Source organism: Xyrauchen texanus, chromosome 40 (assembly GCF_025860055.1).
Source record: "Xyrauchen texanus isolate HMW12.3.18 chromosome 40, RBS_HiC_50CHRs, whole genome shotgun sequence".
Classification (NCBI taxonomy): Eukaryota; Metazoa; Chordata; class Actinopteri; order Cypriniformes; family Catostomidae; genus Xyrauchen; species Xyrauchen texanus.
The window spans coordinates 3,907,597-3,934,209 of NC_068315.1; the positions used below are offsets into that span (position 1 = coordinate 3,907,597).

Here is a 26,613-nt window from a genome sequence, read left to right on the forward strand (position 1 = left end):
AACATGCTGAATGAAGAAAATAGACTTAGAATACTATTGAATTCCCATAAGTTATGACAGAACTGTGTGAGGGAATGTGTTCGATAGCAGTGGTATCGAAAATCGTTTAGTAATGTCTTGAGCAGGTAGGAGTCTCGTGCTGGATCTGTGATCGATTAGTAATGTCTGGCAACATGGCGAACTTCACGGACGTAACATCACTGCAGCAGTTTCAGCAATTACTGAAAAATAACAGCAAGTAAGTGAAATATTCATCGTTTGTCAAGTCTGTCATGAAATATAATTTAATTCGAATAGCTCTGTAACTGAATGAACACACATAAGCGTAAGAATGAATCGTTCACAAAAGGCTTTTAGATGAAAGGACTCGTAACTGATGGCCTGTTGAGATCGACGCAAATAACTGTGATACAAATTCATACAAAATGCTTGTATATTCTATATCTAGAATCATAGTATTGGGGGCTAACTGTCTTAAATTACATGTCAGATTTAATTTTAGATGGTTGTCTCTTTGGTTTTTAGGCACATTTGAGAAATTCATGCTGTTTGTGTGCTGCTGGTTGTTTTCAACGTCTGTTATTATTAGCCTATCATAAATAATAACGTGTTAGTCTGTTCTCATAACTATCTCTATTCAGCCGAATTCCTTCTTAAAAAGCTGATCTGATGTTTTTATAACATGTTATTGCTTATTCTGTTGGTAGTTCACATCAAGTCTATGCAGAGTCACAATCCCTAAAATTGGTTCATTATTATATTGCTGATATTAAACTACTAAAAGCACAATTCTTAACATGAGAGGTTAAAAGTTTCCTGAACAAGAGTGCAGTGGTTCATGAATCACCCCTTTTTGAGGTTTGACTTTGAACATAGCTACCCATATTGTCAACCTCAAGGCTGCAGGAATATTAAGTACAGATAAATAATTGATCATGTAATTAAGCGTAACAGTTTTAGGTGGTGCAGCTTGGTGTTATAGATCTGGTCTTGTAACTGAAAGGTTGTAGATTTTCTTTAAACTTCTTGTGCAAAGCATGCCACATACTAGCCTGTCTGTTGTCTCTTTAATAAGTGTACTTTGAATAAATCAGTATTAAATAAGTCACATTTGGCTATTCAATGTCTGAAAAATGCATCTTTTGTTGTTAATTTGGCCAGTTGTCAATGCTCTAAATGACAGTATTTGTAATTTGGGAGAAATGTTGTCAGTACTTTATAGAATAAAACAAAAATGTTTTAAAGTCTGGAAAACGTTATTTTACTCAAAGACATCTATAAATAGTAAATCCAGAGAAACTGATAATTTTGCAGTGGTCTCCAGAGCTTGATGGAATATATATATATATATATATATATATATATATATATATATATATATATATATATATAAATATAATATATATATATATATATATATATATATATATATATATATATATATTATATTAGGATTGTTAATTGATTACAATTTGTTATCAAATTAATTACAAAGTGTCCCGATTAATTAATCGCATATACAAATATTTACTTAGAAAGCACCCTCAAATAACAATAATTCAATATATTATGATTATACATATTTATATAAATTTATAATTATACATAGTTATCTTTAAATATTTAAAAATGATATGTATGTGTGTGTGTGTGTATATATATATATATATATATATATATATATATATATATATATATATATATATATATAAATACAAAATATTTAGATAATTAAAATGCATACAATGACAATACAAAAAGCTGCTTTAGAATACAATGTATTGTTTACCACCATATTAATGATCATAAGTTAATCATTGGCACACAGTTCACAGCAATCCATTTCACAAGTGAATTTGTCAATCAGTTGGAGATTTATTATGAGGGCTTGTTTAAGAGACCGGTCAATTTACATTTATTTGTATTTTTTTTATTAATGCTTACAAAACTTTTACGTCTAGAGCCAAGAGGTATATTAAAACAAACAACAACAAAAAGGAAATTAAATAAATAAACAGTTTAATAAAAATATCAAATTGTTTACACATTTCGATACACTTTACAGCTTTCTTGTTACTCAAATTGGAAATTGTTCTTCGGTGTTGCTGAACCACTGAATTAAAAATGTAAACTAATGGTTTATAACCACCATATTTACAATTATGAATACTAAACTTTGCCAACAAAAGCAGAACATTAATCAAATAATATTCCTTATGAAGAGACGTGTCATAGCTAAAAAAAAAACAGAATAAAATTTTTTCAAAACAAAGCTGAAAGCTGGGAATAATATGATCTCTAACAATCTTGCAGAAATCAGACCAAAAACAAGTCGAGTCGGGACATCTCCAAAATAAATGAAAAAAAATTTCCGCCTGAAGACCACAAAATGCACAGAATATATCGACATCACAATTAAATCTCTCTACAAGGAAATAATTAGTGGGTAGTACTTATAAATAAGTTTGAAGGAAATTTCTTTGATTTTATTCGTGATTACATATTTATGGGTAATTGTCAGATTTTGCACCATCTCAATTCAGCGTCAGACATGCTTGTGTAGCGTCTCGGGTGCGTTGCATAATAAACATAAAATGTTTAGGTCACTGTGTCATGTTAAATATAGTTTAATACTCAATCTTTAAACACATCTTGAGATCCCTTAGTTCGGATTTGCGCTCCTTCAAGAGTTTTGAACGCAAGAATGTAACGCATGTTTGTGTTGTTCTGCCTACTGAAGTGTTTTCTTCACTGTATAAACTGTGTGTTGCTCATACAGCTGCAATTTCACTTACTGCCCTCTGGAGTAAACAGGTGGTACTACAATCTTGCATTTCTCAGGCATTGCGATTAATTGCATTACTTTTTTTAACACGTTATTTTTTGTAAAATTAATCGCACTGAATTTAACGCGTTAAATCGTCAGCCCCAATATATATATATTAAGGCTGTCGATTTAACCCATTAGTTCAGTGTGATTAATAATATAAAAAAAAAGTGTAAAAAAAATAATAATAAAATAAAGCAATTAATCATGGCCCCGGACCAAGATATGGAATATTCCTTCCATCTGAGCAATTCAAGCTTGAAGATGTGTTTTTCTCTTAACTATGTTTAACTTCACACTGTGACCTAAAAATTGTATGTTTATGGTATGTTCATGACGCGACGCAAATGGTACACTCCAAAAGCATCTGATGCAGGTGTGCATTGATGCATCCTTATAAAAGCCCTCATAATAAATCTTTCTGATTGACAAATTCATTTGCAAAATGGATTGTGTAAACTGTTGGCCAATGATAGGCAGATGACAAAAGTTCAGTAATATAGAAATAAACAAAATATCGCATACTAAAGCATCTTTTTGAATGGTCTTTTTGGGTAACATTTTACAATAAGGTTCTATTTGTTAACATTTGTTAATGCATTAGGTATCACAAACACACAATTAACAGTATATTGTTTACAGCATTCATTTAGCTTTGTTAATATTAGTTAATAAAAATACAATTGTCATTTGAAAGTTCATATTAGTTCATAATGAATTTACAAATGTTATCAAACACAACTTTTGATTTCAGAAATGTATTAGTATATGTTGAAATTAATATTAAGATTAATAAAAGCTGTAAAAGTATTGTGCATTGTTAGTTCATGTTAACTAATGTCGTTAACTGTTGTTGTTAACTTTATTGTAAAGTGTTACCATCTTTTTTAATGCTTTACCCGTGTGCCACAATGATGTAATGCATTTTAATTATCTATATTATTATTTTGTATAATAACTATTTAAAAGTATTTACTCATTATTTATTGAATTATTGTTATTTGAGGGGCTTTCTAAGCATATATTATATATGCAATCAATTACGATGAATTAATCAGCATACCATGTCATTAATTAAATAAAAAATGTTAAGCGATTGACAGCCCTAATATAAATATAAATATATATATATATATATATATATATATATATATATATATATATATATATATATATTGGCTTTTTTTCTGTGTGAACATATTTTGTTTTCTGACAAATTTCAGTACATTGTCAAAAGCTGTTCTGTCATGTCAGGTTCAGAAATCTAATGTTCTCTTCATAACGCTATGGATTCACTTAAATGTGCATTTCCATGAAACCATCCTTGCTACTTGTAGAACTGAGAGTTGACATTGAAGGCTCATCTTCCCCTATACTCTGTCTTGTCAGGTCCCTCACCGTTGTCCATTTCCATGCACCATGGGCTCCGCAGTGCTCGCAGATGAACGATGTGATGGCCGAGTTAGCCAAGGAGCACAAACACACCATGTTTGTGAAGGTAGGTGGACCATTGACCCTCACTGCATTGTAGACCTTTATGGCACTTTTCCACTTCTATTTTTAAAAACTGTTTTACGTTCTTTGGGAATTTCAATTGGAACTATTTGTATTGTGAATCTAAAGTGTAAAGTAAACCCAGGGTCACTTAATGCAATTCAGTCGATCAGAGTGATTGTTAAAGGGATAGATACCCCCAAAAAGTTTAATCCTCTCATCATTTACTCACTCATGTTCTTCTGCTGAACACAAACAAAGATTTTTAGAAGAATACTTCAGCTCTGTTGGTCAATTCAGTGCAAGTGGATTGTGGCCAGACAGGGCTCCGAACTGGCACAAAGATCCAGTTTACACCTGGTTTTAAGATGCGTCTTGGATGATTCGATCACATGTGCTCATATGAGACAAATCACTGTTTCCTTTGACAACTTGTGTTTGTATTTCAGGGAGATGATCTGTTTTATGACGACATACATCAGTGTGTTACTACTGCATAACATTAAAGCTCAACAAAATCATAAAAGACAAAAAAAAATGGTATGCTGTTTCTCCTAGATGCATCTAGAATTTAATCAAAGCACAAATGCAACAATTATTGTAGTGGATTACCTGTATTAAAGGAGCTTTAATGTTTGTGCTTCTCATCTGTGTTGATGTCAACCACACTAAAGAAAAGTTTTGTGTTTGTGTATATCTGCTTTTTAAAATTTTCCAATCGGACAGTTATTTTCGCTTAATGCCGTTCCTAACCGGCAAAATGTAAACTTTTTTTTTTCTTTTTTTTTTAAGTGGAGTGGAGTTTTACTGTCCGGGACACATTCAGGATGGATTAGTGTCTGCACCTCAAGTGCGATGTGGTCACATGCGTTTTTTACCACATTCTTATGTGTTTTTTGTGGTCCAATCACAAAAAGTTTTAGACCTGTATGTAGCGCTAACCACACTTGATTGGATCACCAAAAATGCATTTTAATACCAGGTGTAAACGGGGTCTAAATGGATGCATTTTGTGACAGTTTTTCCCCCACAGTTGCGACAATATTTTTTTTATAGGTCGCACTGGTGCGACTATAGAGTTGGCCTACTCTCCCTGTCATTTAAATACTGGAGTCGTATGGATTACTTTTATCTGCCTTTATGTCCTTTTTTGAGCTTCAAAGTTCCGTTAGGTGTCCAGACTAACATTTGAGAGTAGTTTAACAGTTTACGGGACCAGCACCTCATTTGGTAGCACCGGTGGGGGGTTGGAGTATGTGGCCTATAAAACGAAAGATTGGTTCTTGTGGTCCGTGATTACTGAAGTGATATGATAGGTGTGGGTGTGAAACATATAAAAAAATGTAGTCCTTTTTTTACTATAAATTCTCTTCCCTGCCCAGTAGGTGGTGATATGCACGACAAATGTGAATCTGCAAAAGCAAAAGAAGAAAGTGAATGTTGAGATTTATAGTAAAAAAAAAAGACTTGAATATCATTGTTTATCACCCACACCTAGCATATCGCTTCTGAAGACTTGGATTAAACCACTGGAATCTTATGGATTACTTTTATGCTTTTGTGCTTTTTGGAGCTTCAAATTTTTGGTCACCATTCACTTGCTTTGTGTGGACCATCAGACCTGAGATATTCTTAGTCATACACATCTGGGATGGCATGAATGTGAGTAAATGAGGAGAGAACTATCCCTTTAAGATTTTAAAAACTTTGAAAATATTGCACTGTTGTAGAATGATTAAATGTATATGTATGTGCATGTGTGGTTAGATGTTTTCTGTTCTATACTGCACAAGGCAGCAGTCTTGGAGAGTTTTGTGTGTGTGTGTGTGTGTGTGTGTGTGTGTGTGTGTGTGTGTGTGTGTGTGTGTGACTATTGTTTGTTATTTCTTTTACAATGGCTACCAACTTGGAAATGTATTATGAATATTTCTGAAATGCACTTTGCTTGTTGCATATAACAGCTATATGAAGTCATATATTATATTATGTAACATATTGACACCGTTACGATTCGTTGAATTCTAATTGTTCAGACCTTGGTGGGAAAAACATTTAAAGTATTTATACACTGGCAGCCAAAAGTTTGGAATAATATACAGATTTTGCTGATTGGTGGGGAAATAGGTACTTGCATTCACCAAAGTGGCATTCAACTGATCACAAAGTATAGTCAGGACATTACTGATGTAAAAAAACCAGCACCATCACTATTTAAAAAAGAAAAATAATTTTGAATCAAATCTAGACAGACCCCATAGCAGCATCACTCTAACACCTTATCCTTGAGTAATCATGCAAAATGGCTAATTTGGTAATAGACAATCACTTGCCATTTATATTAAACACAATTTAAAGCTATTTGTTTTTTTTAAATGAAGCTTAACATTGTCTTTGTGTTTGTTTTTGAGTTGCCACAGTATGCAATATACTGGCATGTCTCAAGGTCAATATTAGGTCAAAAATATACAATGCTTGAAATTGACAAAAAACTGAAGATTTCATACAAAAGGTGTAACTACAGTCTTCAAAGACAAAGGACAACTGGCTCTAACAAGGACAGAAAGAGATGTGGAAGACCAGATGTACAACTAAACAAGAGGATAAGTACATCAGAGAAGAATTGCAATGAAAAAGACACTTTGGAACAGAAAATCAACAAGCAAGAAACACAGACATTGGACAACAGATAATTGGAAAAGAGTGTTATGGATCTTAACCCATTGAGCTTTTGTAGGATCAGGTAGACTGTAAGGTGGCAAGTGCTACAGGAAGTGTGGGGTGAAATGTCTCCTGAGTATCTGGATCATCTGACAGCTAGAATAACAAGAATCTGCAAAGCTGTCATTGCTGCACGTGCAGGATTTTTTTGATGAGAACTCTTTGAAGTACTTACTTTTTTTTTCAAATTTTAAAAGTAATTTTTCACGTTATTAATGTTCTGACTATACATTGTGATCAGTTGAATGCCACTTGGTGAATATAAGTACCAATTTATTTCCATAAGAGCAAAATCTGTACATTAATCCAAACTGTTGGCCTCCCGTGTATGTCTTTTAGAGCATTCATTGAATAACCCTGGACTGAATGGTTCTGTAGTTTCAATAACACATTCCCGCTGCTCTCTTCCCTCTACTCTGGATCCCAGTGGAGCACAATGAAGTGCCTGGGGCTGTGAATGACTTTACCTTCCTCATGGCTTTAAACCAGCAGAGAGCAATTTTACCCTCTGTCAAGGGTTAATGCTGCCTTTTAGGACTGTCACGATTCACGAATATAAACTTTGGCTAATGATTAGCCTATTTATTTATTTCTTCTCTTTTCTCCCCAATTTGGAATACTCAATTATCTATGCACTGTAAGTCCTAATGGTGGCATAGTGACTCGCCTCAATCCGGGTGGCGGAGGATGAATCTCAGTTGCCTCTGCGTCTGAGACCGTCAATCCGTGCATCTTATCACGTGGCTTGTTGAGCGTGTTACAGCGGAGACCTAGCGCATGCGGAGGCTCACGCCATTCCCTGCGGCATCCACGCAAAACTCACCACTCACCCAACCGAGAGCAAGAACCACATTATGGCGACCACGAGGAGGTTAACCCAACGTGACTACCCACCCTTGCAACCTGGCCGATTGGTTGCTTAGGAAGCCTGACTGGAGTCAATCAGCACGCCCTGGATTCGAACTTGTGACTCCAGGTGTGGTAGACAGTGTCTTTACTGAGCTACCCAGGCCCCCACAAATAAATAATTTGTTTATAGCAATGAATTGTCTGTTTTATTGCTTTCATGATTATGTCGATGAATTGTCATACAAGTTGTCATATTTAAGATGTGTATATAGTATGTGCTTCATTCCCCTGATGAAGTCATTTATTCAGTCAACTTAGAATCATATAATAATATCGGAATATGCAATTTGATTAAAAGGGATAGTTCACCCAAAAAAGAAATATGATCTTATAATTTACTCACCCTTATGCCATCCCAAATTTGTTGGACTTTTTTTCTTCTGCTGAACACAAATTAATATTTTTAGAAGAATACCTCAGCTCTGTAGGTCCATACAATGCAAGTGAATAGGTCCTTAAATAACAAAGGAGGCAAAGTAATCCATATGAACAAATATAATAGGTGTGGGTGAGAAACAGATCAATATTTAAGTCCTTTTTACTATCAATCTGCACCTTTAATCAGCCCCAACCAGTAGGTGGCTGAATGTGAAAGTCACTTCCACACCAGAAGGTGGAAGTGAAAGTGTAGATTTACAGTAAAAAAAAAAAAAGTTCTCACATATTTACCTGTTTCTGACCCACACCTGTCATATCACTTCATCAGATATGGATTTAACCACTGGAGTCTTGTGGATTATGTTTATACAGCCTTTTGGACCTTCAAAGTCCTGGTCACCATTCACATTCATTGTGAGGCCCAACAGAGCAGAAATATTCTATTAAAAATCCTGGTTTGTGTTCAGCAGAAGAAAGTCATACACATCTGGGATGGCACGAAGGTGAGCGAAATTTCATTTTTGGGTGAATTATCCCTTTTAAGATTTAAAAAAAACTTTTTGGTCAACCTTAGTCTTGGCCACTACACTGTTGTAAATAGAATCCAGCCAATGTGAATAGCTATCACTTAAACCTGCACCTATAAACAAAAGTAACTGGCTGGTCACCTCACGTCAGTCATATTAAGGCCAGAATAAGTTGCAATGAGGACCAGACTTTATGCCGTAGTTAGAAGTCTGGCTATGCAAGACTAAATTCACACCCGGATGATCCTAAAACCTGGATGAGGTCACCTGTATTCCTAACCTTCATTAGTTCACTCCAGTGTACTGACCGTTGCCTTGACCAAGAGCATAAAGGAGCCTGTATTATCATAAACATAACTGCACAGATTTATGGATTTTAATATCTGGTGGCTGAATATGACAGGAAATTGAGTCTGTGTTGTTTTATTGTGTATGAAATGTGCTATATAAATAAACTTGCCTTGCCTTTTTATGCATTTTGTTTCTGTCTCATTGCCCTGAGGTCTCAGTCTGAGACTAAAACGAAACACAAACCTGCAGTTTGATGTGAACAGGTCTGTTTCTGAGACTTAATGGCCTGATATTTATTTTCTAAAGTGTTGTGTGTACTAACCCCATTAAAATAGACCACAATGAACCACACTGCATACATGCAGCATTTTGTCTTGCCATTTTTGTATGCATCGTGCAACAGACAGTCGTACTGTGGATGGTCCATTTGTGTGTTTTCTGAGGTTACTTTTCATTCAACACTTTACGTATATTACATCTAAAACATTTTTGTGTTTGTTTTAAAAAAAAAAGAAAAAATTATTTTGCCAAATAAATTGGTGTGTGTGGCATTTTTTAAAATGTTATGTGAATTATAAAGAATCATTAGTTCAGTAGTTCTCTATGTCTCTCTTTAGCTGGAGGCAGAGGCAGTCCCTGAGGTTTCTGAGAAATATGAGATCGCTTCAGTTCCCACCTTCCTCTTCTTCAAGGTAAAACCTCACCCCATGTCAGCAGTGCTGTTTCACTTCAGCTGTGCTCAGATTTACCTTAAGTAATGACTTTTATATAGGCACAATTTTTACTTTTGCTAGTGTAGGAGGTTAGTACAGGAACAGTTGGGAATTGTCAAAGCAAATATGAAAACTAGGGCTGTCAATTTAACACTTTAATTGCAGTTAATAATATAAGATAAACCATTAAATATACAAAACAAAACAATAAGTCATGCCCCTGGACTGTAATGTGCAATATTCCAACCATCGGAACAATTTATGCTAGAAAAGCTATCTGCTTTCAGCAGGGGGCAGTAAGCGAATCTCCAGCTTTATGTGCAACTGTTCAGAGAACAGACCGAACTCTGGCTTGACACAAGCAATATCATAAGATGAGAAAGTGTTACTGCGATCAAAAACAGCTGGAAGAAGTGATGTCCGAATGCAGTTGTCTCTAGATGTGTTTTTCTAAGTTTCAAACTACGTTTAATTCAGACAGATTGACAAACTCAATTGCAAAATTGATTGCTGTGGACTGTAGGCCAATGGCAGCCTTATCTTCAATAATAGGGAAATAAACAAGACATTGCCTTCTAAAGCCACTTTTCATTGTGTTATCAATCCTTTTCTTATCAGCCACAAACACATAATGCAAGTATTATTTTTATAATATTATATAATATTTATTTAAATATAACTATGTATAATTATGTAATCATATTTAAATATTTCTCAGCAAATATTTATATGCGCGATTTTAATGAATCTGCAAATTATGTAATTAATAATTATAATACATTTATTAAAACATTTAATTGATTGACAGCCCTAATGAAAATGCAACCAATAATGTTTTTATAATTAGTGTTTCTTCTCAATAAAGTTCACTGATGAATCATGAACAATGGAGCGGTCTCCATTCCCTGCACTCCCAAACTACTAATATATTTGTCATTTGATTTTAAAATAAATTTTTGCTTCAAATAAAAGCTTATAATATTGTGATTTGCCTTGGAGCTAGTTGGTTTAGTTCATGGCTTAGATCTCTCTTATGAAGGATTTTATGAAATCCCTATGGGAAAAAAGCATGGGAAACATACTTCTGGAACCAAGATGGCTCAAAATATTTTGGCGAGCGCTGTTGCACTCAATAAGACCACGAATGTTAAGTACTAGGAAAGAAAATAGGACCAGTTTTGATTTTGTCAACTTAAATTTTAGAACGGCATGTTTCCTGTGTTCCATAAAGGATGGTGATTTTGCAGAACATTAAATCTGGATTTTTCAGTAGATTTTCCACAGTTTGTATTTCTGTAAGATATGCTTTGATGGGGTTTTGCGTATTTGTTTATTATCAGAGGGGGAGAGAGGTTAGCAAAACACAGCCTGTAGGGAAGGTTGAGTTTAACGATCAAGTAATCTAAGCTGCAAAATCTCCTCATGTTAGAATCACAAAACTGAAAAGTAATCGGAGGTTAAGCAAACTCACATCTTGGCAAGACTCTCCCTCTCTTGGCATTACATGTCAAGAGAGCCTGCGGCCCATTTTCTCTCTCCTCCCTCCCTCCCTCCCTCCAAACAATCTAAACAAACCGGCAAGCAATCTAAAAATGTAATGCTGCTTTTTTCTCTCACTCTATCACTACTCACTCTTGAGTGTTTTTTAATTATTTATTTGTTTACCATCAACCTTTAGGGCGGTGAAAAGATTGACAGGTTGGATGGTGCACATGCCCCTGAGCTGACCAATAAGGTGCAACGATTGGGGTCCGGTGAGGGCGGGGCTGCCAGGATGGGGGACGTCCCAAAAGAGGATCTGAATGTGAGACTGAAAAGGCTGATCAACGCCGCACCCTGCATGCTCTTCATAAAGGGGACGCCCCAGGAGCCTCGCTGCGGTAAAAACAAGTTTACTCCTGCTCGCATAATTTAACACGCACACATCAGACACACGCACAAAGCAGACGCACGCAGAGGTCAGGGTGCTATTAAAGAGAAAGTTCACACAATAAATATTTTTTTCTCACCCTGCTAATGTTTCAAACCTGTATGCTTTTCATGGAACACAAGAATAGTTTGTGGAACACAAAAGAAGACTAATCTCTGATACTGTCTAATCTCTGATTTCTTTTCCCATTTTCTGTGATTTATTTCTGCCACTCTAAAAAAAGGGGCTGTTCACACCGAGCACACATTTTTGTGCCTGTCTGTGCTATTTTTCAATTGTGTTTCTAGGAAACCTCTGCTAGGCAGATGCCGTTGACTGTTGCACCATGTCTTGTTGTTTTTTCAGCATCTTGCGCTGAAGCTCTGCGTTTTTTGAGACACCATGTTAAGCTCCAAAAAGCACAAAGGTAGCATATAAGTAATCCAACAGTCTCCACTGGTTTAATCAATGTCTTCTGATGCGATCTTATCGATTTTGGGTGAGAACAGATCAAAATGTAACACTTTTTTTCACTATAAATCATGCCATTGCCGTCTCCTTTGTGATCGTGATTTCAAGCCCGACTACACTTCCATCTAGATAGTGTAATTAAGTTTGAAATCATGATCGTGCCTAGAGACTGCAATGGCCAGATAAGCAGTGAAAAGGAGTTTGATTTTGGTCCGTTTTCATGCAAAACCAATTGAAGAAGACATGGATTAAAACGCTGGAGTAGTATGGTTAACTTGTATGCTGCATTTATGTACTTTTTGGAGCTTCAAAGATTTGATCACCATTCTTTTGCGTTGTATGGACCTAAGAAGGAAAGTCATACACATCTGGGATGGTGTGAGGGTGAGTAAATGATGAGGGAATTTTACTTTTTAGGTGAACTATTCCTTTAAAAACAAACTTCAAAAAATCATGTCTCGACACCTACATTCTGACTGCTGTATGACAAAATTATACCCATTAAATCTTCACAGACACAGCTAACACTACCATTACATTTGTGTATATTGGAGATAAATGAACCAGAAATTAAGAATGCTTCGTTTATAGTAACTAAGACTGAGACTTTTATATTTTATGCTGTCATTTTAATCTATGTTTGGCTGATTTTCTCTGAGCTTTTTCTTTCTATTACTAAAACTTCCTTATGTTTGGTTTAACTTGCCAAAACATCTTTGCATTAGTTTTATCCATTCAAAACGAAATTCTTTTGATAGTTCAAAGTGCATATTTCGTCATGGAGTGAGGCATATTTAATCGTTTGTCGTTTTTAGCTCTGCAAAGAGAGAGAGTGGTCTACAGAACAGAAGACAGGGTCTAAGGAAAGATGCCATTTGCCATCCATAGATCAAAATAAAAACAATATTGAACTCTAATCTCAAACGTGATGTTCCGCTTTAAACGGCTGCCAGCTCCTCAAGCTCTGCTTTATTAATAGAAGCTCCTCTGATGCCGTTTCGTCTCTGAGCTCGAAACCTGTTGCACAACGGCGTTGATATTATTTGAAGCTGCACCAGGTGTCATCGGGTCGGTCTGGCTTGGAGATACTAAAATGTTGGAACTTATTGATGTTCTCATTCACTTGGCTGGTATCCAGATTGGGAAATAATGCATCGAGAGGGAGTCATGCCTGTTGATGGCGTGCTTTGGGTTTTTAACCGAAAAAATAACAAAAAACTTGCACACGCTTGTACTCTTTCGTTCCATTAAAAAAACATTGGGTCAAATGATCAAGTGTTTGGCCAACACTAACTCTAAGGCAACTGTATATGTTAAATTAGAAGGTTAAGGGTTCGTATATCAATTAGGGTCTCGCGGTCTCTCTCGCTCTGAGTGGGCCGTCCTTCAAAAGAGGTACCAGTCTCCAACATCGCCCCTCTCCTGGAGCAGAGTCGGACAGAGCGAGCGCTCTTTGCCCCCTTTAGGTGCAGGCGTAGAGAGGGAAAGTACTCGGCAATCAATGCAGCGTGTCTGGTGGAGTTTGCCCAGGAGCCAGAGAAAGCAGCTACCCGTCTGTTTGCCCGCTCTGATAGTGTAGAGCTAATATACCAGCAAATGTATAAGCGCAAGTGAGCCGCCTGGAGCTGTTTTATAATGAATTCCCACATGAGTCGCACAAGATGAAAATGGGTGTTTTACTGCAGGGGCTACGCAAACTCTACACATCACCTTACACATCTATCTCTCTCTGTCTCTCTTTCACTCCTGATCCTGTTTCCCTTCCTCTCTCACTCGCTCCTCCTCTTGTGTCTCGTTCTCTTTGTCTCCTCCCATCTAATATCTCTCTCTTATTTATCCTCTTCATCCCACTCTTCTCATTTCTCATTTGAGCTTTAATGGACAGTTTAAAAATTATAATTGCATATGTTACTGTAAAACTGTGTGATAATGCATCGTACTTTAGAGGAGCGCTACGTAACATGCGGGCTGCGTTATGATTTCATATAATATAAATATCAAATGTGTATGAGTTGTGATGGGTCCATTCAAGAGGACTAGTTCTCTGTATTGCTAAATTGTAACAGTTAGACAGGAAAATGAACTGCAAAAGGATCCTCATGAAAACAGTCATAACAGGAAAATAATTGTATATTCTGCAATAACAGCGTTGAGACGCCTTCACTCAAATGCTTATTAGTGATCTGTGGTACTTTACCGCAAAATGCTAAAGAGGGCGAACAAATCTTTATTGCTCCTCACTGGAGCAATTTTGGAGTTAATATTGATTTCTCTCTTTTGTTTTTGAACGTAGCTCAGGTGAGTGTGATGTAAAACACTCATGGTGCTTATTACAGTGACAATCAAACTGATCAAATCAATAAAAAATTTTTTTTGCAGTGAATATGCTAGAAAGTGGCTCTTTGAAAAATGAAATCCAAACAATGGGAAAATGTAACTATCCCCTAATGTATAGGCTAAATATAAATGTTTAAAATTATTATTATAACATTGTTAATTCTAAATGTAAAAAAGTTTACTTTATTAATAATCTTACAAATATATATATACAAAATAAACATGCATATGCAGTATATATATATATATATATATATACACACACACACAGCTTATGTACAGTTGAAGTCAGAAGTTTACATACAACTTAGCCAAATATATTTTCACAATTCCTGACATTTATATAATTTATTAATTTATTTTTAATACCTGATTTTAACCTGGAGTCTGCCATAAAAATAGCTATAGAAGCTAGCATGAAGTTAAAAACAAATCTTCAGAAAATAAGAATAAATAAATAAATAAAAACGTTTTAAAATTTGAAATTTTATGCTATTGCAGTGACATTAAATAAATGTAAATTAAATGAATTGCTTTGCTTTTTTAATTTTTTTTTTTAAAGAAATCATAGTTTCCTCAACTTTGGTTGTGGTGGTGGTGTAGTGGTCTAAAGCACTCAACTGGTAATCAGAAGGTCGCTGGTTCGATCCCAACAGCCACCACCATTGTGTCCCTGAGCAAGGCACTTAACTCCAGGTTGCTCCAGGGGGGTTCTCCCTGTAATAAATGCTCTGGAGTTGCTTTGGATAAAAGCGCCTGCCAAATGCATAAATGTAAATGAAAAGGTTTGCTTTTAGTTAATTATTCGTTGCATTGTTCACAGGTTTTAGTCGTCAAATTGTTCAGATCTTGAAGGACCACAACGTTCAGTACAGCAGTTTTGACATCCTCTCGGATGAAGAGGTCAGACAGGGGCTCAAGACCTTCTCCAATTGGCCCACCTATCCACAGGTCTATGTCAGTGGAGAGCTCCTCGGGGGACTGGACATTTTAAAGGTGCGAAAATTTGCCGTCACCAATGGGACGCCATGAGAATCTTTAAGAAAATTGACTGCGTTCAATAAAAATGTTTGCATAGGAATTTTTTTGTTTTTAATTTTCCCAAAATGAATTTCTTCATCGCTAGATGTTCTGCATTTTATCCCATGTGTATTATGTTAAGTGTTCTCGGCTAGCTGTTATTAGCTGTGCGTTTCTCTACATTCTCAGTGAGCCGATACTGCTTAAAGCTATCAGAGGACCCCTGCTGAGAGAGGAGGGCTAGATTAGCCTACTTCCATCCTGGCTTTCTCTCTGTCTCCCATTCAAAGGGTCCTAAAGGGTCTTCCTCATTAAGATTTTATTTATGAATTTACCTTTACTGAGAGGTAAAATATCTCAGCAGGGAGTTGTTACATTTGAAAGGAGATTGTCTATGTGCGTGTATGTGTTAGAGTTGAAATGGGAATTGGATCTTTGGATTCAGAGGTATTTTAATTCCTGCACAGGAGCTGGTCGAGTCTGGTGAACTTGAGAATACTTTCCCCAAAACCGTCTCGCTGGAACACAGGTAAAGACAGTTACTCACACACATAAACAGTCTGTGAGATTGCACTTGTGTAAAACATTTTTCTCCTAACAGGCTGAAATCACTGATCAATAAATCACCCGTCATGCTCTTCATGAAAGGCAATAAAGAGGTGAGTGAACTTAGATACTGTCTCTCTTAACTTTTCACCCTCCTATATAGAGTTTTAGAAAGTGAGAAGAGAACAGTTGGTGTTAAAGGAATTGTTCACCCAAAAAATGAAATGATGTTATTATTTACTAACCCTCATGAGGTTCCTGATCTGTATGCTGTTGTTTTGTTTTAGTCAAACACAAAAAGTAAAACTCCCACTCTTTTCTATACAGTAGCTATCAAGCTTCAAAAAGGAAAAACAAAATACATTAAGTACCATAAAAGTAGTCCACACAACAACATGCACTATAATCCAACGCTTGTCATATGATAGCTTTGCGTGAGGAACAGAACAAAGTTGTTATTCACTGATAATACCCCTCTGCCATAGCTCTCAGATTAAAATTACACTTGTGTTCAGTTGAAGCAGGGGCATTAGGAAGGCTTGGCATCGCTGACTTTTTTACGCATCGATATTCAAAATGTTTTCCATATGATTATCAATGTATATCGTCATTTTTTCAGATGTAAATAGGCCTAATCGTTGCACAATAATAGTTTTTCATACATATTTCTCTATACAACTTCGGTAAAGTGTGAGTGGCAGGGTCGCACATCGGACATGTCTGGCAGATGGCATATTGCATTTTAAAATCAGAAAAAAGTATTTTCTATGAAGGTTTGCACACCGCCGCAGACAGATGGTGGACTACTACTTCGGAGGATGCTCAAAATTCTGCAGTGCCACGCAACTTACACAATTTTCCACTAATTATGACACAAATCAATATCAAAGGACATTATTTACTGTAGCCATCACTGGATTACATTTACATTTATGCATTTGGCAGACGCTTTTATCCAAAGTGACTTACAGTGCACTTATTACAGGGACAATCCCCCCGGAACAACCTGGAGTTAAGGGCCTTGCTCAAGGGCCCAACAGTGGCATCTTGTTGGTGCTGGGGCTTGAACCCCCGACCTTCTGGTCCAGTAACCCTGAGCCTCAAGAACTGAGCCACCACTGCCTCATATTACACAGTATATTGTGAATCTTTCATATAGCCTACACAATGTATTATCAGTTAAAAATATATGCTTTGACAGAATGAAACCTACTCAAGGCTACATACAGAGGAATTGCACAATAAACGTTACCCTCTCTATTCGTTCAGTTTGGTAGCACCAGTTTCATACACTAACCTGCGAACTCATCATCATTTTGTTAATTCTTGAAACCCCTTGTGTGTATGGTGACTAGATTCACAACTTTGGACTGCCACCTGCACCGCATGGATGCATCCTTCAGTATTAAGTACATTAAATGTTATATCACCTCTCTTGTGGTCTCCCAAAGCTATTAAACCATACTACATTAAACGGAAGGCCAACTGACAGTGAATTGGAAAGCATACAAATTAGGCATCCAATTTAAATATCAGCTATTGTAAATATATCAGTGCCTCAAATACATGTTGAGAAAATAAAGTGCCGATCAGAAATCTATGTATCCATATTTTATAACATTTCTCGGTTGGATGCACCAAACTAGGTTTGATGTCACTGTCGGCTCCTCACACAAACTTTGTTAATGTTTCTGTAGATCTTTGTTATAGTCATAATTTTTGTGTTTTGATGAAAACGTCTTTTAAATTTACTCAATATTTCATCATGTCATATTCATTCATTGTAGTCAGCTTTACTCTGACTTAAATGGCATATAATTTAGGCCAACAAATATAACATTTTAGTGAGGATAATGTGCAAAATGACAAAGACATCAAAATGTAAGAGGCCAAACTTTAACCAATTATTAAAGTTTTGAAATAAATGTATGAACATACAATTAATAGATTAAAGTTTGATATGTAAAATTAAACAACATGAGAACTATTGTCTTGAAAACCTATGTAGAGTTTGTGTAGTAGGGGTGTACTAGCAGGATAAGTCAGAGCTTCAGTCGGACATGATGTATAAGCAATGAATTAAAAGTTAATATTTTTCACGCCGTGCATTTTCTTTGGGGTTTCTGAAGGTTGAATCATCTAGGATACACACACTATACGACCATTTTGAACAATACACGTATGCAAATACAAATCTACGGCAAAGACAATGTAACTTTTACAGCGCTGCTCCTCTTGTAAACAATGACACGCTTCCTGCCTCCTCCTCCACGTGACGCGTGACCTTACCAACAAGCTTACATCATCCCTCTCTTGAGCGTACGTCACAGAAATGTACGGAAGTGAACACTTGTAGTTAAAAAGTATATAAGTGATGTTTTGTTTCTAAAAATAATCAATCGTTTGGGTTCAGAAGAACTTTATTTGTCGATTATTTTGATGCACCCTAAATATGCATTTTGGAGTACATTCACTTGCATTGTTTAAAGGAGGAGGCCTGAAATGAAATCCTAAAAATCTTAAATTATGATCCCGATTTTCAGAGGGGACTCTATTTCTCATGACACTGGCACTGATAGAGCTGCGCCTCTCTCTCTCTTTTTAATGGAGGAGAAAGACCCCTTACCTCTCTCCTCGTAACTGTATTGATCTTTAACACTCACACACGCAAAAGACATTATCTGCAGTAGTTAAAGTCATTCCCAAGAGATCCCTCCCTCTCTCGCTCTCTCTCTCTTTCTCACTCTCTCTCTCGTGCTATTAGTGCTTTCTCTCTCCTAGTCGATGCATATTTCCGAGTGTATTTTGTAGATGGTTGCAGTTGTAAGTTTCTTAATGAAAGTTTGGTTCTGTGCTGGTTCAGGACCAAAGGAACCGGTTGCGTCTCATGTACTATGTTCTTTGAGTTTTTTTAAAATAGTCTAGGTGTTTTATGGTGGAGTTAAAAACTAGCTTCCTCTGATTGGCTTTTAAGAGTAGGGTTGCACTAGCTGTAGCGTTTTACCCTCATAACCCGTCTCTTTGTGAATTCTCAGGCTGCAAAATGTGGATTCAGTCGTCAGATACTTGAAATAATGAACAGCACAGGGTGAGAGATTTTACATAATTTCTTTATTTTTCATTGTATAATTTAACTAAGATGGGAAGCTTTTTTGAGTTGTTGAAAGCCAAATAATGTATGTTATTAACTGCTTTTATTAACTTCTCAGGGTTGAATATGACACATTCGACATACTGGAAAATGACGAGGTGAGAGTTTCTTTTGTCTGAAGTTTATGTTCATGTTCTTCAAAGGAAGTGTATATGTAAAGGATAATTTCAGCCGGTCAACATGACAAAATATTATGCCATAATTACCATCTGAATGCACATTATCCTGCTTATTGCTTATTTTTTTCTACTTGCAAAATTTAAAAATCAATGGACATGAGATATATATTTGAGTTTAAATGACTTTATTTGGCCAAAAAGTATGTGGATATGCCCAATTATTGAGTTCAGATGTTTCAGCCACACCCATTGCCAACAGGTGCATAAAATCCATATTAATGCCCATAGTTTTAGAACGGGATGTCCTACAAGCTCATATAGGTGTGATGGTCAGATGTCTGCTTACTTTTGACCATATAGTGTGCAATATTTTGTGAGACGAATAAGAAAGTAGAGTGATACAAGATATAGAACTAGCACAGAAATCAGCTGTCAGTTATGAAGTTTAAATGTCATTACACAGGAAGCCTTTTGTCTACATAATTGACCAATCAGAATGTTGTTCTGGTTAGTGACAATTACCTACGCAGAAAGCTAATGACACCAAGAAAAATATTATTATGATATGATATAGTAATGATGTCGTGCCAGGTGTAACTTAGTGACTTTGTTCTATTATTTGGTAACACTTTACAATAAGGTTACAACAACATTAGTTAACATGAACTAACAATGAACAATATTTATGAAGTGTTTATTCATATGAGTTGATGTTCATTTAAACATACTAATAAATGTTTTAAGTCAAAAGTTATATTTGTTAACATTAATGCACTATGAACTAATATGAACAATAAACAATTGTATTTTTATCAACTAACATTAACAAAGATTAATAAATGGTGTATAAATGTATTGTTTATTGTTTGTTCATGATACCAAATGCATTAACTAATGTTAACCAATGGAACCTTGAACCTTGTGTGACCAATTATTTAGATCAAATTGTATTACTTGCAAAAAGATAAAGATGCCAGCAAATAAAGATGCCAGATGCTGCTCTACCTCCTGTTGGCATAAAGATTTAAGATAAATATTTTAATTCGGCTTCATAAGTTATCTTTTTCTAGATTTCGGCTGTGCCTTAGGAGGTAGAGCGGGTCGTCCACTAATCGCAGGGCTGGTGGTTCGATTCCTGGCCCACTTGACTCCACATGCCGAAATGTCCTTGGGCAAGACACTGAACCCCAAGTTCAGTGTTCACCCCATGGCAGCTCTGAACGCCTTGCTTGGTGTGTGAATGGGTGTGTGAATTAGACGCAGTGTAAAGCGCTTTGAATACCACTATGGTTAAAAAGGTGCTATATAAGTGCAGACCATTTATTGTTATTATTGTGTTTTTGATGTTTTGATTGTCACCACAGGTTAGACAAGGATTAAAGACATTCTCCAACTGGCCAACGTACCCGCAGCTGTATGTCAAAGGAGATCTAATTGGAGGACTGGACATTGTTAAGGTGAGATTGCAAAATGCTTAGATGAAATAATTAGGAGTGTACGGCTGTTTTGAGCCATTTTCAAACACAAGCTCACTTCATTAGTCACTCCAAATGGCATCATGTTTACAAAGTTTGAATGCAACTTGTATAAGAAATCAGGATTATTGATAAAAATGATCAGTTTTTTTTTTATTATTTTGCCTTATTTGCAGATGACATATTTGAAGAACAGATAAGCATTTAAAACTAAAACTAATAGAGATGACTGTGCATAGCAATGATGTTTTAGTCCAGCAGAGGGCTGCAAAAGCTCTAAATTAACATCAGACAATGCTGTGAGGACTGCCTCAATACCTGTCCATGAATGAGAAAAAAATGCAAAGACAAGATCAATACCCCCCTTATTAAGCATCCTATTCAGCATTCAAGACTGTATACCGTCATCACCATCATGCTCTACTGCTATGTAAATCTGAAAATCAGTCTTGAGTGAAAGAGAACCAAATCTGCTAATGACAACCTAAAAAAGATGTTATCCCTTGGTTTTTGAGCAACTTTAGTAAGAACTGTTAACACTGAAACATTAAAACATTTTGTCTGAATCCCAGTTCATTAACTTTATAGGACTATAGAACCATGTGAAAGCAATCCTCTAGTGTAGTCCTAGGCTTTGTTGTTATTTTACCATAAAAAGCATACATGTATGCTTATATTGTAAAAATCCTCAGAAAACATGCAATCAGGGCCCCTTTTGACTTCCTATTTTCAACATACAATGATTCAGGAATATTACGTGGGTTATTACACATATAGCAACTGTTCCAAGGTCAAGTATCCACTTAGTGAAGCTAAAAGCTACATTAATGTTCTCCCAAAAAGATGAGGTTTTTAAGGTTAATGCTCTATCTAGTTTTAAATCAACAAAACCAACCTCCCTACCCTAAACCTAACAGACAAAGTGATAAAAAGCAAATGTTACAGTAAAAACACAATTGCCGAAGCAACCACGTCAGTTTGTGTGCTTCAATGACACTTATGGCTCACGCGTTGACTCGTGTTCTCTTCAGGACTCGTACCCCAGTCATTTGCATCGCAAGTGCAACGCTCTATCAGTTGAGCTACCGCACAATTTGATTGGGCTCGAATAAGCTTGTAAATGTACTTGGTTATGTTATGTAATGTAAATGTTGATATGTATCGCTTTACAAGTCATGGCATAAGATAGCATTGTGAGGAGTGAAAAGTGTTTATGAACTAATAATCTACAGTTGTTGTTTTGTTTTTTTTTACAAAAATGTAGGTTTAGGAATGTAATTCTATGAGATTAGGTTGGCAAATTGACATTTACCCTACCTTGTTTACTTTATGATGCCTCTATATGTAGAAAGTGTCATTATGGATGAGATATACAGTATGTTTTTATCTTTAAACAGGAGCTGAAAGAGAATGGTGAGCTGGTGTCGGTGTTGAAGGGGGAGAACTAAACTGTTCCAGCACTGAAGAACACAAGGATTACATCATTCATTTACCTGTAACCTGCACACATTTAACCTCAGGATCATAGGATTTACAATAGTCCTATTCCCTTCAAGTTAACCTTTTATACCGAGACAAATTGTCCAAAACCCTTCCATGCAATGCTGAAGATGTAATCCAATAAAGCCAAGTGTGATTCAGTCCGTTTTATGTTGAGTTGACACATTTTAGGACCTGTTTATGTCTTGCTAACAAGCGGTTAGCCTAGAAGGATTGAAGTTTATTTCTGGTACATGTATCTCCTGTGCCCACTTGTGATTATGTCACTACATTTGTAATGTACTACATCACTGTGTTACTGCATGCTGATAAAGTACCAAAATATTGGCACACTTCATGCCAAATATACACATTTTATTTTCAAATGTGGCATCTTCTTTATTTACTTTAACTTCAGATTGATCTGTTTCACTGCATGTTTATATGAGGCATACTGAAGATATTATTTTATGTCTTAAGCATGTAAGGGCTTTTTCCAAATTTCGGATTGGTCACATTTCTTTTAAAGATGTACAGTGCATTCAGAATGTATTCAGACCCTGTAACAAGGTAAAATGGAAAGGAGGTGGCGAGAAATGGCAGCTGCCCGAAACTGTCAACTTTATCCCTCTCCAGGGCTTGATTAGCCTGATTAGGGGCCGGGTGTGCAGAATCATGACCCGGCCCCACCCTCCTCCCTGCCACAGACACCTTCATTTTTTCTCACATTTGGTTATGCTTTGCAGCCTTATGCTAAAATGCTTAAAAATATATATTTATGTTTTATATGGAAAAGAAGAAAAAACTGAAATATCACATTGGCATATGTATTTAGACCTTTAACTCAATACTTAGTTGAAGCATTTTTGGCAGCGATCCAAGTCTTTTTGGGTATGATGCGACAAGCTTTGCACACCTGGATTGGGGATTTTCTGTCAGGTTGGATGGGGACCGTCAGTGGACAGCCACTTTCAGATCTCTCCAGAGATGTTCGATTGGGTTCAATTCTGGACTCTGGCTGGGCCACTCAAGGACATTCATAGAGTTGTCCCTAAGCCACTCTTGCATTGCCTTGGCTGTGTGCTTAGACTGGGCTGACGGTTCACCTTCCAACAGGACAATGACCCTGAGGTACTGAGTGCTCTGGATCAGGTTTTCATTAAGGATATCTCTGCGTTCAGCTTTCACTCAACCCTGACCAGTCCCCCAGTCCCTGCCGCTGGAAAATAATATTGAACTTGAGAGGATCTGCAGAGAAGAATAGCAGAAAATCCCCAAATCCAGATGAGCAAAGTTTGTCGCATCATACCCAAAATACTTGAGGATGTAATCGCTGCCAAAAGTGCTTCAACTAAGTACTGAGTTAGTACTGGGTCTGAATACTTATGAATACGTATGTCAATGCCATGTTTCAGTTTTTTGTTTTTTTAATACATTTGCAAAGTTGTCAGAAATCTGTTCAAAATCTGTTTTTGCTTTGTCGGTATGGGGTGTACATTGATGTGAATTTTTTTTTTTAAAGCATTTTAGCATAAGGCTGCAATAACAAAATGTGAATACTTTCTGTATGCAATGTATGTAAATGATAAAGGTTTAAAACCCTTGTTTTGATGCAATGATTATGTGTAGTAGGACACCTTTGCTGTTGTCCAGAATGCATCAAGGCACACTTGCATTTACACTACAAGTGCAATGTGGGCACATGCATTTATTTTACTTATGTCTTTATTCTGCTTATGTCTTCCTACCGAATGTGGTTTAAATGTTCAGATTAAAAACCATTTTGGACCACGTTTACAGACAATTTTTGCTTTGACCACTTGTGATCCGGTAACCTGAGATTGATGTAAATACTAAGTTAAGATCACTTAATTGAAATCTCATAATCAACATAAAAAGGATTCACGTTTTTCTATAACGTATCTGTCAGTTAAATGGTTTGGCATGTAAAATCATACAATGTATATTTGCACATGCAGGTTTTTTTAGAAAACAGTTTGTTTGCATCTTTATTTGAGTTATCCTGGAAATGTGACCACTCCACTGAGGACAGAAATGATTGATGTACCATTCTCGATCACATCCGCTCGCTGTAATTAATGTGATCCTTCCGCTCTTCGTACAGAGGGATTCTACTTAGCTCTTCGGGACAGGAAGAACTCACTTATTGTGATTAAAGAGCCTTTATATTGATCAGCAGTCATTGGTTTGGGGAGTTGAAACACACTTCATCTGGCTTTGAGCCAAAAGTGTAAAGTGCCCATTATCTATCTCTTACAAACACACTCACACCTGTGGCTTGGGGGGGATTGCTGCGCTCCTGTGATAACCTGATGGTTCTGCCGAGGAAACCTTTTAAACATTTTAACAACTTGACTTTCTGTAACGCACTCAGATATCCATTCATGCATAATCACCACCTACCCTCACAGGTTCACTGACCTAAACTAAAAAGTTCATCACATCGCCTTAAGTGGTGGAAATGCATACCAAGTGCACACAATAAGTGCACACAAACTTCAGTCACTAACTACAGTGCCCGCTCTAGCAACACTCCCAGTGGGGTATTCCAGAAAGCAGGTGAAGCGGCTTACGTGGGTTAATTTAAGAATAATTGGAAAAACTCAACTTTCATTTACAAAAATGGAGGTAACTTTCAGGGTATGTAAGTATAGTAACTTACTCTCTGAACATAACAAAATCCAGAGTTAGTTTATTTCAGGTAACAGCATGTTTCAGAGGCTATCAGTTCATGCATGTCCTTTTAATAGCGACAGAGTGGGCATGGAAGTTCAGATTATGCAAAATATTATACTTTAAAAGCATTATGGTTAACTGCAATCTTTACAAATCTTCTTTACTCTGACATTTCCAGTCTCACACTCTGCAGATTTGCATACTATATTACTATACTATTTTTAACATAGAACACATTGGAAAGGACCATCAGATTTGTTGTGCTGTAGCCTAAAGACACCTCCACGCTCTTAATGGCACCTCTGCTTTAAATGGCACCTTTACATTTGTGAAGGGCACATTTAGATTTGTGAATGAAAGGGGCAGGGGCTTGTGCCCCTGTAACCCCCATTCTGTGCACGTCAATGACCACTGATATAAACGGGAGTGGTGGTGGTGTAGTGGTCTAAGCACATAACTGGTAATCTGGTAATCAGAAGGACACTGGTTCGAACCCCACAGCCACCACCATTGTGTCCTTGAGTAAGACATTTAAATCCAGGTTGCTCCGGGGAGAATGTCCCTGTAATAAAGGCTCTGTAAGTTGCTTTGGATAAAAGCGTCTGCCAAATGCATAAATGTAAATGTAAACTGAATATCAGTGGTGAAGACCCTACAAGGACGGTCTAATTCTCATGAGAAAAGTGTGAATGCGGAAAATCGTGAATTTATCGGGTGAAATTGTAAATCGGGAGTAAAGAGAGGAGGAGGAGTGGAAAAACAGGAGAATCATCCATTTCCAACATTTGCTGATAGTATCATTGTATTAATAGACCCTCTTTCAATTGCAGGATCTCCAACAGTTGTCATTATGTTCCATAGATTTAATGTAATGTTTTTCAGTAGGCCACACATGATTATTCATGTGCACTCTAAAATGAAGATCTGCTGTAACAGAGGTGGACAATGATAGGAGTTACATGTCCTTTATGTTATTTTCTTATTTGACGTGGCATTAAAACTTGTTGTCTTGTCCCCTAAAAGATCATGGCTGTAGAGTACGGTCCATCTACATCCAGCAACTTGGTACTGAATGAAATTATGTTGTTTTAATTGAAGATTATGTGCTTGATTATGCATTATAGATGTTCATGATCACAGCATTAGCGAAAAATAACTAATTTCTTCTTTGTTAATAGGAAGCTGTGAAAGGTACATATTGAAAAGCAGAATAAAAATGGAATTTAGAGAAGTACAGCTTCTAATGGAGTAGCGGAGGCTGAGCATCAGAAAGACACCTTTTCATTAAATCACTTGACCACCAGCTAAAGGAGGGCACTGTAGGTGACTAAATGACAGTACAAATGTCTAATTTGTATTTTCAGATAATAAAGAGAGCACAATGAACAAGTGTGGAAATGTGTGCATTTATATGTACGGTACGTGAATTAAAGTGATGTATTAAAAAGTTCCCAATAAAAGTTAAAGCACCCCAGTTAGCGGCATACTACTGTAGTCTTAGTTCTGGCCCAGTATATGCCTGGGTCCTTGGCCCTGATCTGGCCCACACACC

The 26,613-nt window shown here is 36.4% G+C and overlaps 1 protein-coding gene across 2 annotated transcripts; it reads left to right on the forward strand.

Moving 5' to 3' along the window:
* Window positions 1-158: 158 nt before the first annotated feature.
* On the forward strand, window positions 159-26,613 carry LOC127633903 (glutaredoxin 3). Of its 2 annotated transcripts, XR_007969271.1 has the most exons (12): window positions 159-238; window positions 4,217-4,325; window positions 9,762-9,836; window positions 11,536-11,737; window positions 15,398-15,570; window positions 16,062-16,123; window positions 16,196-16,253; window positions 19,176-19,228; window positions 19,350-19,389; window positions 20,775-20,867; window positions 22,283-26,126; window positions 26,240-26,610. XR_007969271.1 is itself a non-coding variant. In XM_052113279.1 (11 exons), exons 1-11 carry the CDS (start codon window positions 162-164, stop codon window positions 22,331-22,333), a joined length of 993 nt encoding a protein of 330 aa, XP_051969239.1. In that variant the 5' UTR covers window positions 159-161; the 3' UTR covers window positions 22,334-26,613. The 2 variants fall into 2 exon arrangements, 1 of the variants encoding a protein (XP_051969239.1); XM_052113279.1 differs by having other exon boundaries at window positions 22,283-26,613.

Coding starts and splice junctions, on each gene's coding strand:
- LOC127633903 (XM_052113279.1), top strand. CDS start 162: ATGTCTGGCAACATGGCGAACTTCACGGACGTAACATCACTGCAGCAG. Junction 239..4,216: donor TTACTGAAAAATAACAGCAA/GTAAGTGAAATA, acceptor CTGTCTTGTCAG/GTCCCTCACCGTTGTCCATT. Junction 11,738..15,397: donor GCCCCAGGAGCCTCGCTGCG/GTAAAAACAAGT, acceptor CATTGTTCACAG/GTTTTAGTCGTCAAATTGTT.